General features: G+C 38.6%; 2 protein-coding genes across 3 annotated transcripts in view; one reads left to right on the forward strand and one right to left on the reverse strand.

The window, feature by feature from the left end:
- Positions 1–14,961, reverse strand: part of LOC121960080 (rhotekin) — a 53,908-nt gene that overhangs the window by 21,263 nt on the left and 17,684 nt on the right. The window lies entirely within an intron of this gene.
- Positions 367–5,943, forward strand: arid6 (AT-rich interaction domain 6). Its single transcript, XM_042509453.2, has 6 exons — positions 367–553; positions 1,468–1,624; positions 2,127–2,179; positions 2,390–2,487; positions 2,569–2,716; positions 4,269–5,943. The coding sequence occupies exons 1-6, from the start codon at positions 542–544 to the stop codon at positions 5,619–5,621; spliced, it is 1,821 nt and encodes a 606-aa protein (XP_042365387.2). The 5' UTR covers positions 367–541; the 3' UTR covers positions 5,622–5,943.

Raw genomic sequence — 14,961 nt, forward strand, 5'->3', positions numbered from 1 at the left:
AAATTCAGTCAACTTAAAATGTTAAGGCAGCTAAGACACTAACTTCTTTGTGTGAAAACAAATAGATCCTTTTTTCAGTGTACAAATCTCCTTTTTATGACATGATGAATAACAACTTGTGTGTTTTATGAGCTTTCATTTGTCCTTGAGTGGATGTAAACCCACACATTTTCAAGCTTAACTCCACTGAACGATGCTCCCTGTTACTTAAATATGATGAGCACACAATTCCACTCACAATTCTGCCAATTTCTGTGGAATATTCCGCTGCACTGTTTTTGGGAACTTGCTCAAGAACAGGCTCGACTGGTTCGACGATAGCAATCTCAGCAGGAAGACGTTGGAGTAAACACCCCCTCTGTCAGTTACCCACACTGTCACACAGATACTGGGACAGGTGTGTGGCTGACGTGACGCGACATTAATAACTGGCTGCAGTGATTTCTCGTCTCTTTCACTACACTGGAGGGAACCTGTACACTGCAACAGCTTGTGCTTCATCATCAGGACTATGAGATAATATGATCCATCCTTATTTACAATGGAAACACAGGTGAGGAACAATATTTGAGATGACAACCAGAATAGAGCTACTTTGTTATTTTATTTGTTACTTTGTGCTAGGTAGAATTAAAAGTATGATGCTAGATGTACTGCCTTTGTATTTTCAATCCACCTCTAGTCGCCTTTGTTGTGAAAACATAAGCTGATGTCACTTGTCCGTTTCTAGGTTACGTGCATTTACTTGTAGAGGCCCTTTTTAAAAACTCTTATTTTGTAATAATAAAATAAAACCTAAGAGAAATAAAAGAGAGAGGGGTTAAGGTTAAGGTAAGTCTTTGCTTTATTTTGAAAAACATTATCTTATTGACATCATAAAAGGCACGTGTTTAAAAATGGATATGATACAGTAACATATTTATGTTTTAGTAAATCAGTGGAACTAAGTGATAAAATACTTAACTAAATGAAACTAACAAAGATTCTGAACTAGAACTGGAATAACTCGCTAAATAGATTTTTAGTTGAAGTGAAATTTAAAGTGTGATATTGACATGTTAGTTAAATTCATAACAGTTTTACAAATTGGTGGAAACTAGGGAATGAAAGAGGGCACTGATGCCGTTTTTGTGTCTCATCTCAAAAACATCTCAATGGTATGTTGTCTCAAGGGACAGGGTTGACTCTACTGAAGCAAGTACAAACATGATAAAACTTTGATATATGGTCAAAAGTCTCTGTTTGACAATCATCAGTCAAGATGATGTAACCATGAGAAAGAGAGGCATTGTCGCCACAGAATCTCAGGTCTCGAGGTGTGTTTGGTCAAGTGGCGCTGTGCATCATATTTCAGACTTCTGTAAACACAGAGCTGCTTTATATTATGATTGTTTTCAAATTACTTAAATACATTAGTCCTGATCATCAGCTAACACATAATCTTTTGTTTTCTGTTCGTGTTCTCAGACACACATGGAAATGGCGCACAGGGAGATCACACAGGAGAGAAGCAAAGAGCCGGCAGAGGAGATCACGGAGGAGCGATTCCTTAAAGATCTCTACCTGTTCATGAAGAAGAGAGATACACCCATAGAGAGGATCCCAAACCTGGGCTTCAAACAAAGTAATTTGAAATATTAAATATTTTATCACATTTTGAGGCAGAGGCTGTTTTTTAATGAATTTCACTTTATGCACCAAAAAGTCCTCTACTATTTAAACCTTTTTTATTGTTAATATATAGTATTTATCATCCTACTGTAATGTATATGGATATAAACTCGTAAATCTAACTGTGATTATAGTAATTCTGATTTCAAACATTAGTCAAAAATTCATAATCTGCAACTGTTTAATAATCTATCAGCCAAATTCTGCAGATTTCTTCTAGAAAGTGAGAATTTGCTGTCTTTAAATAAATATTTCTGGTTGAACTTTATCAGATAAAACAAACAATCTAAATACATCATGTTAGATTTAATCACCATTTACTGATATTTCACTGAACAATAAGGCAGTTGATTAAGAAAATAATCTGCAGATTAAATGATAATAAAAACTGTAATAGCCCTACAATCTAATAATGAAGTGTATTTGATTATGTAATTTTTTTTCCTGTTTTCCAGTTGACTTATTTGTGATGTTCAAGGTTGTCAAAAAGTTGGGTGGCTACCATCAGGTAATTACTTTTTGTTCTAATTTTACCATATAATATTAGTGGTAATATTGTGAATATTACTAACAGCATGTTTGATTTTTTTAAACAATAAAATGAATCTTTGTTTAGTCATGTTTGTTCATTGTTAAAACTATACTCACTCTAATACTACTTTTAATGTTCTTGTTAATTATGAAGTCACAAACAGTCAAATTCCCTGTACTCTTCCAGGTGACAGCTCAGCAGCTGTGGAAACAAGTGTACAACACGCTCGGAGGAAACCCACGCAGCACAAGTGCAGCCACCTGCACCCGCAGGCACTACGAGAAGTGAGTTAAATTTGTGTGAGGCTGATGGTGGGGGGTTTGTTTTCTGAACACACTCATCTGATGCATGTGTTATTTGTGCAGGCTGCTGCTGCCATACGAGTGCCACATGACAGGCGTACTTGTCAATGTGTTGCCACGTAATCAGCCGAAGCACTTCCACTATTTCAAAGAGCTCGATGATGGCCAGAGGCCGGCAAAACGCAAACTGCTATCAATACCTCTGCACCAGGTTGGTAATATTTTACACTTAAGCAAGATAGGAAAGTAAAAGTAGAGTTGCAAATTTAGCTTCATGTTATTATAATAAAATAAATGTTATTTAATCAGGTAAGTTCCACTGATATCAAGATCTCATTTTCAAGGGAGACCTAAGTACACAATAAAAAACAAACAATTAAATTGCAAAACATCAGTAAATAAAATAATCTAATATCCTTTTTCTTTTTTTAAATGACTAATTACATCTTGAAATGGCTGTTTTGGTTCTAAATGCACAATAAGTGGTATGATATGATACAATAATAAAAAGATTATTTTTGTAAAGAACCTGGTTCTAATGCATTCAAAAACTTTATCACGATCCCAATTTATTACACAGTCCTAGTAAGTAAAACGTTTTTCTTTTATAGTGCATTAAATAATACATTAAAGCAAAAGTTTGACATGCTCGAAAATATGCTTAATTGCTAAATATGTAGCAGACGCCTGCATCAGATTTGCTTAGTTTAGCATAAAAACTTTAAACAGAGGAAGACACATAGCCTGTACTCTCATTAACACACTGTATCCATGGATGTATAAAGTGAACTGGATACAGCGTTGGGGGCACGGCCCCCTGAAAGTTTTTCATTGGTGCATGAATCCAAAAAACTTCAACCACTGCATATAAAATTACCAGGATGATCGGCACTGCTTCCACACTGTATGGCCAATAAGCAGGTGCTTCAGAGACTTCCCTCGGCCATGCCGGCTACTTGTAGTTAGGCGTTCCACAAACTTTAATGAGGACAACACCATTCAATCGTGCTACTCTTCTAGACTTCATGGAGGGTTATCGAATCAAATTTATAAATTCCACTGTTTGGCCACTATACAAAAATTGGCTTCAAAGCATGCTGCTGGCAGTAATAGTGTACCATCTGTTAATTAGCAGATCATTTTTTTGAGCATCACAATGCCCACAAAATGACTCGTTTCACTTTCAGGATTTGATCCATTCAGTCTGATAACACTTGCAGAGTAAAGAAGAGCTGAACGATTAAATAATTTTATCCCCATTCAAGTATGTGGATGGCCAAACCAGAAGTGAGCCGCTTGGCCAGCAGAATTGGGCTGCTTGGCTGTGCTCAGCCGCCATAAGTCTTTAATGCTATATCCCCAAATACCCCCGAATCATCTAGGTATTTTTTATGTGGCAGTTAAACCATTTTGACTTACATCTTCCACTGAGCAACTCTTATAGAAATGAAAGGGTCTTGTGTTCAAAGCTATATTTATATATATATATATATATATATATATATATATATATATAAATATAGCTGAACCTTCAATATACATCCATGATCAGTACAATTGTAAAATTGACAGTTCAACTTCCTGATGACTCCAGGGGTTGCCTGTCTAGACTGGTTTTAGCTTCATATTTAGGGTTAAGGAAATGGGTGTGATATAAATCCTCCCATCTTCACATCTCTCTTGACAAAAAAGGGAATAAGGATATTCCCTAAAATGTTCAACTATTCCTGCAACCTCTGACTGACCTCCTGTCTTTTCAACAGAACCATCACAACCTCCAGTCAGACCGACATGGGAGTGTCTTCCCTCTGCCGCTCCACTACCCTCACTACTATCACCCAAGCCACACAGTTCTGCCCCCGCATGTCCCTATCTCCTCCTCAGTGATGACCCCACATACCCCGCCGGCCCCAAAACCCTGGGTCCCTCTCCCTCCATCTCAGCTTGACCCCACAGACAGGCTTAAGGAGCCACTGGAGCAGTTGCGCTACCTGGCAGAACAGTACAAGACCACATCTGGACTGACTGAGCCTCTGAACCTTAGCGTTAAAGCATCCAGGCAAGAATCCAACAGCAGCCCCGCCTCATCGTTTACCCCAACTTCATCCAGCAAGAACCCAAAGTTTTTGAACAAACCATCACCTCTGTATACTCCTCATCGACCACAGGAGGTGAGAAGTGATGGATGTGAGACACAAGGTGGTGAGGCAGGTGTGGTAGACACAACATACCCGGAAAAAGCCAGGGAGGCATATGACATTGATGTTAAAGCTGTAACAGCCTCAAGCAGCCCCACGTATGATTCTGCTTGCAGAGCAGAGAAAGGTGGCACCACAGTGGAACAAAAACCGAGCTCTCCGCAAACAGACTTTACAATCCGGCCAAAAGAGGAGTGGGAGAGGAGTCCAGAAGTAAGGGAGCTAAATCTCAGCCACCTACAGCCCAGCCTCCCTCGAGAGAATGGGGGCAAGATGGAAATTGAGGTACCGCTGTCTGTGTTCCATAACTGGCTCAGGCTGTGTGGCTCCTCCGCCCTGATGCACGGAGCGAAGCAGCTACCTACTTTCCCTCCACAGGATGAATATTCAGGGCAAAGAAATTGCTCCGACACAGACGTCCTCCCCACCAATCTGACATTTCAGATCAATCACCAACACCGGAGCTCTGTGCCTGAGGATCTGCGGCTGACGCAAAGGAATTTGCCAAGCCCCATACCAACCAGCCAGATTACCGGTAATCAACACAATACAAGCCAAAATCATTTCTCCACCTACAAGCCTTTGCCTTCAGGTGGCATTCTGAAAAATGCAGCAAGCCGGGACGTCTATCCGGTTAATCAGCAAGATGTCAATAAGTCACACAGCCCCCAAGGCCAAAGTTGCTGGGATGCCTTTGACAAAGAGACCCAGGCTCCTCTCATCAAAGTGAGTATTGACTCTAGTCCCTGCACAGATCAGCAAGACTTTGCTTCTTATAATGAAGACACAGTCCAGGGAGCGAAACCAGACATGGCTCCCTCAGCTGTGCTCATGGTAAATCCCAGCTCCGCTTCTCTGCTGCAATTCACCACTGAAGAGGTGATGAAGTTGAAGAAAATCATCTCCAGCTCATCGTGAACATCCGTTCAGATTATTATTCTGACACTCCAACACCATGTTAAAGCTCACTCACGTTACGTTGCTCTCTCATATACTGTGCCTTATTGACATTCTCTGCTCTGGATTATATTACATCTAGCTGTCACTAAATATGCAAGTGTAAATAAACTAAAATTATAATTTAAGGATTACTAACTTAGTCATATGAGGAGCAGAGCTTCATTCAAGGAGAGTGTTGTTTATAAGTTTTTTCTGAAATATTATATTTGTATAATACATTCATTAATTATAATGTAATATGAATAAATTCAAATAAATATGATTGAAGTTTCATGACTCATTTGTTGATATTCCTGTTGTCATGTTTTCCAGTGGTGACATGTAACTAGTACACTTACTCAAGTATGGTAGTGAAGTACAAATTTGAGATACTTGTTCTTTACATTACTATTCTTTTTATGGGACTTTATAATAACACAACTACATTTAAGAGGGAAACATTATACTTTTCACTACACTTCTTTTTTAAAAAAAAAGATTTAATACTAGTTATCTTAAAGATTAAGATTTTTGCATACCCAACAGTTTATAAAAGTACAGTTTAAATGATTAATTAATGAGATGACTGACAGAAATGGCAACTATTTTTAATAAACTTTTATTTTATTTTCCTTTTTTTTAAAATAATTTTAAGTCATTTTCTAATTTATTTAGAATATATTTAAGTGTATTGGGTGCTTGTTTTTTTGAAGATTTTCTGAAATTTTACTTTTAATACTTTGACTAAATGTTCCTACTTACTCACTTTAACTCAAGTTCATTGATGGGCTTTTACTTGTAACAGAGTATTTCACAGTGTCTTATTAGTACTTTTACTTCAGTAAAGGATCTGAATACATCCTCCACCACTGGTGTTTTCCCACAAATCCACCGAAAACATTTAACTACTTTTTTATCATTTTCTTTAGTGTTGCATCAGGTGTAACAGCAATCACTGCATTGGTGTGCCAACTTAAAAAACAAAAATTACATCTTGCACAGAGGTAGTGGCCTGAAGCTTAATTTAGGAGGTGTGGTAATTGTCACAAAAGGATCATCTATGTAATCGTGCCCCAATGCAAGGTGTCACTCCTTTATAGGGCGTGCATACCTGTGCAATTAAAAAAATGTTCAGGTATTATGTTCCTTAATTAAATGTCCAATAAACAAACAGCACAGCAGTACTATTTATAGCTTCCTGTGGGCTTTAAAATCTGTGATAACGCTCTCATTTCCTGTGGGAAGCAAGCACTGTCAGATTTTTTTCTCTCTTTGTTCATTAAGCATGGAGACATTTTGCTTCTGGTCTTTTATTATTATATCTTACATTTCTTAATTGTGGCCTTTATCAACACTTCATGGACCTACATACAGTATATAACCAATAAGCAAAAATATGAAAACCACTGACAGGTGAAGTGGAAAAACTATGATGATTTCGTATCAATGAAGCGTTCTGCCTGGATACCTTGGGTCATGTGGATGACCCCTGACACGTTCCACCCAAGAACGTGACATAAAGCTCACACCGTCCACTTTGGCCTCCAAAGTCCCCAGATCCCAAACTGATCAAGCATCCTGCATCTTGCGTGTCATGGCCTCAACCACCCATGCTTTTGTCAAAGCGGCTATATAGGATGACTTGGGACGAGAATATATTGTCAGAGCCAGTCCGATTCAAGGGGACCCCACCATGGATCAAGGGTACCTTGAGGGTACCTCCAGGGTACCAGCACATCCCACAAATGCTTGATCAGTTTGGGACCTTGGGAATTTTTTTTAGAGGCCAGGTTGATGCCTTGAGCTTCTTTGTCATGTACTTAGTTTGCAATGGTGTTCACGTGGGTGAAGTATCAAGTGGCACCCACATGAATGCCAAAACCCAATTTTTCCCTGCAGATTATTGCATTGTGACAAATTGATCAATATCATTCACTTCACCAGCCAGTGGTTTTATTTTTTGGGCTGTTCAGTGTACAGTATAAAAACAGATACATCAGAGAAAAATACCTCAACAGTGCTTTCGTAAGCTTTGTTTTTATTTGTTTGTCATACCTACATGCGTAGAGCTCACGTGTGTCCTACTATTATGTTGCTGTTATATTTATTATTCTAAGATTTATTGCGTAATGCGTGGCATCTTCAGGTGTGACAAAAACAAACAGAAGCGACACTCCCATCATTGTTGCTGATTACTGCGTGCAAATTGCTCATCACCTAACACCGTTCAAGGCCTGTGATAACTGAAAACGCATTTCATTTGAATAGGGCTAAAACCATTAACAAAGGGAGCCATGCTGAATGAGGCACCAACTTATAAGCTAATTCCTCTTTTGTCCTGGGTATTTTTGATTCACCTGCTCTTTGTAGCTTTAAATGTATTGGAGAGGTTTCAAAAAGCTAGGAGGCAAAATGATAGAGGTGATTGGGAAAAATCCAGTGTGAACATGTTAAGGCACATGTGCTGCTTAACTCAGAGGCCTTTTCATGAGGGGAGTCACTTGGGAAAAAAAGGGGAATTCAAAACAATTTAATTGAGTCAGACTATGCCAAAAGCAAGTTAGTTTCAAAAATCAAAGAGGGATTGTGGAGAAGCCCTCAGGCGGTGCACAGTATGTTGCCCAAAAATCGTCAAGCTAAGGCATTTTATTTCATCGTAATTCATGCTCTTAAAAGACTAAGATTACAGAATGTCATTTTTGGACATTATTAGACACAACAGGACCTGAATTACTGCCTCAAGTTCAAAATACTAATACTTACACATAGGATGATTCTCACAGTGAGGCTGTAAAGATGTGTTTAGTGTGATGATGTCCAGTAGTTTTATTTAGCTACTTATTAGCATCTGCCTTTTTTAAGACACATAAAAGCTTCCAAATTCGTGAGGAAGGTATTTACTTACATGTTTTATGTCACAGAACAAAACTTGAAATTCTCTTAAGCTTTTGCTCAGATTTCAGACATCCAACAAAAACCATTTAACTATGAGAAGAGGGAAGTTGGAGTGCTAAAATGCTAACTTATTTACAGGTTTTAGGACTCCTTCCTGGGGCACTCTATGGGCCCAATGAGGCAGAATCCAGGCTAACCCCTAACCCTAACCCTGGCAAATCCAGGTAATTTTTATACCTGAGAAGCCAATCATTTTTGGCTTTGTGCACCAACTCACGCAACTCTCATAGGAATGAACAAGGTCTGCCTCCATCACTGTATCCAGTGTCTTTATACATCCATGATCTATACAGGGTACCCCTGATAACTGAACATAAGCTGTGTTGCTGTTGGACTGTATCTGAACCTGAGCCTGTGTGCAAGTGTTCTTACTTTTACCTTAGTTATGGACTGAAGACTTAGAAGATTCATAAGATTCATAGAACCTAAACTTAACATACTTCAAGAGCTTTAAATGGTGTGGCCATAAGATGCTCAATGTCCATCATGTTGGCAAAGAACCGCTGGCAGACACTCCAAAGGGTTCTGAAAATTTAATTAAGGATGTCCTTCATGAATTGCCTAATGACTCACCATAAAGGTGCGAGCAGGCCAAACTGCTTCTGTGGTTTCGTCTTGTGGCAAACCCTGGTGCTGAAAAAATAAAAGCCAACGTGGAAGTAGCAAAAACGCCAAATTCTGAAATGGCCACTTGAGGCTGGCTCTCATTAAAATGTCCAAATTTACAGCAGGAATAAACATGTTTAAAGCCCGGCACAGGCTCCTCTATAGCTCCGACCTGTCGTCCAAATATGGTCACTTTTGGCTATAAAAATCCACCCCTGATGGCCAAAATGCCAGACTCAAGGCTTCAAATTGGGAGTCCACAAACCAGTGACTACCATAATAGTCACTACATTCATTATAGTCTATGTGTATAACAGGGTCACAGTTGAACTTATCCTAATTAAAAATACAGGCATGTTGTATGTGAACAAACCCAAAACCTTTAAATAGTTGTGTGTTGCAAAAGCAAGTCAATATTTGTAGTGGCCTTAGCGTATACACAAATGAGCAACACATTGATTACAAAATACTACATGTATATGTAAATGTAATATGTAAATATTACATGTACTGATTTTTTTCAACATGCACAAAATGTATATCGCTAGAAAAAGAAACAGCAAGGTTTTTCTGCATTTAAAATGACCATCCAGTCAATTTTGAGTTGGTATTTCAGACTGACACTCTTCATCCTTTTTTGTTTGACTTTTTTTTTTTACAATATTGTTTGGTGAGTTAACAGTTAAGAAAAAAAACAGCCAATAGTTTGGAAATGTCCTCTGCAGATTTTTAAATAGCACCATCAATCATGTCCATGTCTGATTCCTTGAACAGGAATGGTAACTACAAACAAATAAATATGTTTCTCACTCCTCCAGTGCACCTGTGGCAAGGTCATCAATAACTGAGAAAAAAATAAAACTGTAGTACAATTTTTCAAAAAAGAAAAGGATGCAGGAGTTCTTAAACGGCATCCAATAAGTCAGCTCCCATCTGTTTAGGTTTGTATCTAATTGGCCGTGTTAAATTAATTGCAATGCTGGTATATTGCAATGGAAATTGTTTTGTGGCTGACACACTAACATGTTCACACCCAAATTCCAGTTCCAATTCCTGGTTAAACCAGCACACACATCTTGACAGTTGAAACTCTTTATGGGCATATCTGTTAAAACCACAACTGTGAGGTTGCCAATCTCATCTGGGCATGGGCTGGTATGAGGATATGATCCTCTTATTTACGGGAACAGACACGAAACATTATTCGCCAGATCACTTTGACAAGGACATGATTATACTGGTTGGCCTCATTTGCCTCCAAGTAGAAGGAAATGCATTTCACAGGTGACATTTGTCTTTGCCCACAAACCAAACTTTCAGGTATACAAGATTAGAGTGCTGTGGTTACAAAGCATTTTATATGAGTTCTATTTTAATTTTAATTAAACAGTCAAATGACTGGACTTTAGGCTGTTTGTAGGCCTACTTTCAAGAACTAATATATCAACCTAATAATCAATTTAAAATTTCTTCACTGCTTATATCATCTCACCCAACAGACCCTCTCTGCTCATTTTCACAATCACACTTGTACTTAAACACGTTTGCATGTTTTAATGGTCTAAAAAAAAAAATTTTTCTCAAACTGTCTGTGCTAGAACATCGGCCTTCTCTGTCTAAAACTCTCTGTTTTAGCGCCTGTCTCTTTAAGCCTGTTTTTCTTAATAAGTCCAGTCCGCTCTTATTGGTCAGCTTTCCAGCTCTGTATCTCAGCGTTTCTGCAGCAATGATGCCGGGGAAATTAATAAGCATCAGCAGCACTTTCTATCCTGAAAAATCACCAATAAAAGCTTTTAAATACAACTGGACATGCTCCAGCGGGAGTGCAATCAGAAATTAAGGAGAAATTAACAACATCAGCAACCAAAATTACATGTTTCCCTGATATTAGCATGTAGCTACATCTAAGTAGCAATGTACTTGCTGCCGGAGAATGACTTCAACAGAAAATAACGTCACTTCCTACTGTGAAAAATTACCAACGAAAGCTGCTAACACAACCAGAAATGTTTCAGCAGATATATGATCCAAAAATCAGCGAACAAGATTACATTACATTACATGTTTCCCTGGCTTTAGCATGCCTACATGTACATTAGCAGTTTAGGCTAACTGCAATGGAGAATAGCGGCACATTCTTCCATGAAAAAGCAACAATTAAAGCTTCTTAATACAATCAGACATGTTCCGGCAGGGCTATGATCCAACACTGGGGAGAAATTTGACAACATCCATGACCAAGATAACATGTTTCTCTGGTGTAAGCATGTAGCTGCAAGTAGCAATGTACATGGGGAATGACTGTAGCAGTGAATAGTTGCACTTTCTACAGCGAAAAGTCACCAACAATAGCTGCTAAACACAACTGGACAGGTTAAGATGAAAAATCAAGGAAATTTACCAGCCCGTTATTCCGAAGTCCGCTGCTTTTTCAGTGATTTCGGCGTAGAATACCAATGCTTAAAGCTGCTTTCTGCCACAGTATGATGCGCAAGCATCAGTTTGTAATGCTGCTGGATGGCACTTTTCGTGGTGTTATGATATACACTGCTAGTTGGCCAGAGAACAGTTGGCATGGCCATATGATATGTGAATGGGCAGCGTCAGTTGATAACACGGCAGCACAGCACCTATTGCGGCTGTATGAGACACCGCTGGACAGTGTCACATTGAAACGCTGCCCGTAACAACATAATATAAGAAGCTCAAGGGTGCCTATAGGGTAGGCAGAAGGGGAATGGACAAAGATCAGACCTTTATGCTAGAGATCGGTAATTACTTTTCGTATCAATGTAGAGCCAAACCAGGATGTTTTCTTCTAAACCTAACCACATGCTTCTGTTGCATAAACCTAACCACCTGTGCCTTTTTAGCCAAATCTTAACCATGTGCTTTTATTGACATCCTGGCATTGGTAGCATCATCCTGGAACAGATGCAGATGCAGAAGGATACCTTGAGTGTAAAATGAGGATGCAAAGGTCCACTGACAAAGCAGCAATATGTGAAGACTTGGCATGACAATGTGTTGAAATTCACACACACTATGGCGTTATACTGTTGCCAGAGTAGACCAAAAAGTTGGAAACAACTTTTGTACGGTCTGAAGGCTGAGGTTTTTACTTCTACATACATTTACCTCATTATTTGAAACTTTTACCATTTTTAATGAACATTCTTCATTCTAACACTATATGTTAGTAACAAAACACAGAAAAGCACAATACGTCTCCGTTAAATATAAATTAATCGCTGGCAAATCATCGTCTATGATTTATGGAAATGAGATCCAAGATGATGTCAAACTCTATGCACATCAGAAACAGTTATTAAATTACAAGTGACTCATTCTTTACAGCAATGGAGACAGCCAGGCATCTAACTATCAGTGAGCTACTGTCTATCCTATTGCTGCATATAATATGGCTGTGCATACAATACCAGACATGTCTGACTCATTGCTAGAAAAATGGAAAAATACATTCCAGACTGCTGGAAACACACACACAAAGCATTCAAAGTTACACAAAGCCAGCGCTGTCAACTCTTTGTCATCTTCTTAGCTTGTTCCTTCACATATATCAACTATCAAAATCTCCAGCACAACCTGTTCTCCAGGACATCTTTGGACCAATCTCTGGTCTTCTTCTGTACACAAACCACCACATTCTCAAACAATATATGTGGAATTTGACACCCGGATGCATTATGTGCCGACTTAAACTTGTAACTTTGAGTGTTTGTCATTTTAACAAGTCAAATTGTCTGGAAAGAAGTCTAGGCTTGATGACTTAGCCCACAACGTACAAGAGGAGCAGTATGTGTTTTAGTCAAAGAGGTATTTATCTTGCTTAGCTGTGATGTCACGTCACTGCTGACCTTCATAGGTGCCAGTGGAACAGTTTGTGACGGTTGTAATCGTTCATAATTGCTTTTTCCATTATGGTAAACAGACTGACCAAACATGAATTAATAATGTAATTACAACTTATAAAGCTTAATCACTCCATAACTCTATGATATAAAAATATTAACCTCCCACAGTAATTATATATTTATTGTGACATGACTGTACTAAGCTGTTTACATGTCCTGCTATAAAACAGTCAGAAATAGCAGGGTATGTGCAATACCTAAAGGGATACTCCACCAAATTTCAACCAGCTTTGTATCAAGACATTGGTGAAACTACGCCAGATGATGAATGTAGAGCTTCTCTGGCTCTCAGGCTGTTGCTCTGGATTAACACTTGTACTTCTGCAATTTTTATTGCCCACAACTGCTGACACAAAGAGTCTCTACCTCTTTCTCTTTCAAACTGAAATCTGATCAAATAGTAAAACTAGATGGAGCTGATTGGATGTAAACAAAATTATGTTACTGCACTGTCTATTTTTCTCCTAAAATGTTTGCAGAAACACATTTTAGTGCCCTGTTTAGCTGTAAGAGGGACAGTGTTTGAAAAGGAAGTGAGAGTCAGACTACTTCTTCACAGTGAAAACGGAGGCCAAACAAACTGAGACGAAAAGGTAAAACTAAGCAGCACTGATAAAATATACCCCTTTCCCACCAAAATTAGCGCATGCATGCAGGTTTTTTAAACATGGTTAACCCCCTGAAAATAGGATACTGAGTGTATTTCTAATGCCAGTAGAGCAAAGCTCTGTACGCAGCTCTGCAGCAGACGAGTATGTGTGTGTGTGATTGCTTTGGTGTGTCCGCTCAATGTCACAGACAAGCCAGAGAACAGGTAAAAAGTAGAAAGCAGCACTCTCTTTATATACCTCTTACTTATTCAGTCTCTCTTTTTCAAACTCGGTGCAGACTGATGTTGATTGATGTTTTAGCGCTGCTTAGGAAGAGACAGACAGTGATTAGTGACGGCATGATATTGCATCTCGCAAGTTGAGGAGCTGAAATTAGCACGTCCACTCCAGTGTTGAGTTCCCATCAATGCCGATTGGCACCAGAGGCGATAAATACCTCTGACTACTGCAGAGTCATTTGACCCAGGTCTGAGTACCAATTGTACATATTCCCATTGTATTAAAAAGCCAGATGTTAGTTGGTGTTAGTGGTTTTTTTTAACAGTGGGAACAAGGCTATATAAGGCAAGATTCTGTTATTACACTGCATAGTCCTTGCCTTAAATGTTTTCAACTTTCAACTTTATTGTCCCCTAAGGGAAATTTGATTTGCAGCCAGGTAAAGCAAAACACAGAATAAAATAATTACACAGAGTCGGCCATAAGGAACAGTGACATACATAAATGCAAAAATACATTAAAGGACACTGAAAGTAAAACCATCCCTAAAAACCATTGTCAGATGTCCACAGCGAAAAATAAAATGCTTCATAATGGATTATTTCTGAGATTTAGTTGTATAATGGCTTGAGTGATAAAGGAATAACAGAAACATGTTTTAGTTTCCTGCTTAACTGTAACATAAGATTGTTTGTTACCAGCCATCCGCCAATGTGTAATACAGCCATGGTCATATTATGTCAACCACGAGCGGGAGCATTTATTGTTCTGGTATGGCACAGTGCATTCTGGTAGCTGTGAGGTGCTTTTAACTCTTTAGCAAAAGAAAATGTCCTTTTCTATTTTTCAATTGTGTAGCATCAATTTCAAAAGTAGCCTGTTTGCATCTTTCCACTGTATAGACAGCCCAGTGTGACAACCAGTGAAATACTTATTTAAAGATCTGAAATCTCAAGAGACTGTCAGATATTACAAAGAATTCATCTCTCACAT

This window comes from Plectropomus leopardus, chromosome 20 (genome assembly GCF_026936395.1).
Source record: "Plectropomus leopardus strain MGB_pleo_1.0 chromosome 20, ASM2693639v1, whole genome shotgun sequence".
In the NCBI taxonomy this organism is placed as follows: domain Eukaryota; kingdom Metazoa; phylum Chordata; class Actinopteri; order Perciformes; family Serranidae; genus Plectropomus; species Plectropomus leopardus.

Coding starts and splice junctions, on each gene's coding strand:
- arid6 (XM_042509453.2), top strand. Junction 1,625..2,126: donor AAACCTGGGCTTCAAACAAA/GTAATTTGAAAT, acceptor CCTGTTTTCCAG/TTGACTTATTTGTGATGTTC. Junction 2,717..4,268: donor TATCAATACCTCTGCACCAG/GTTGGTAATATT, acceptor TCTTTTCAACAG/AACCATCACAACCTCCAGTC.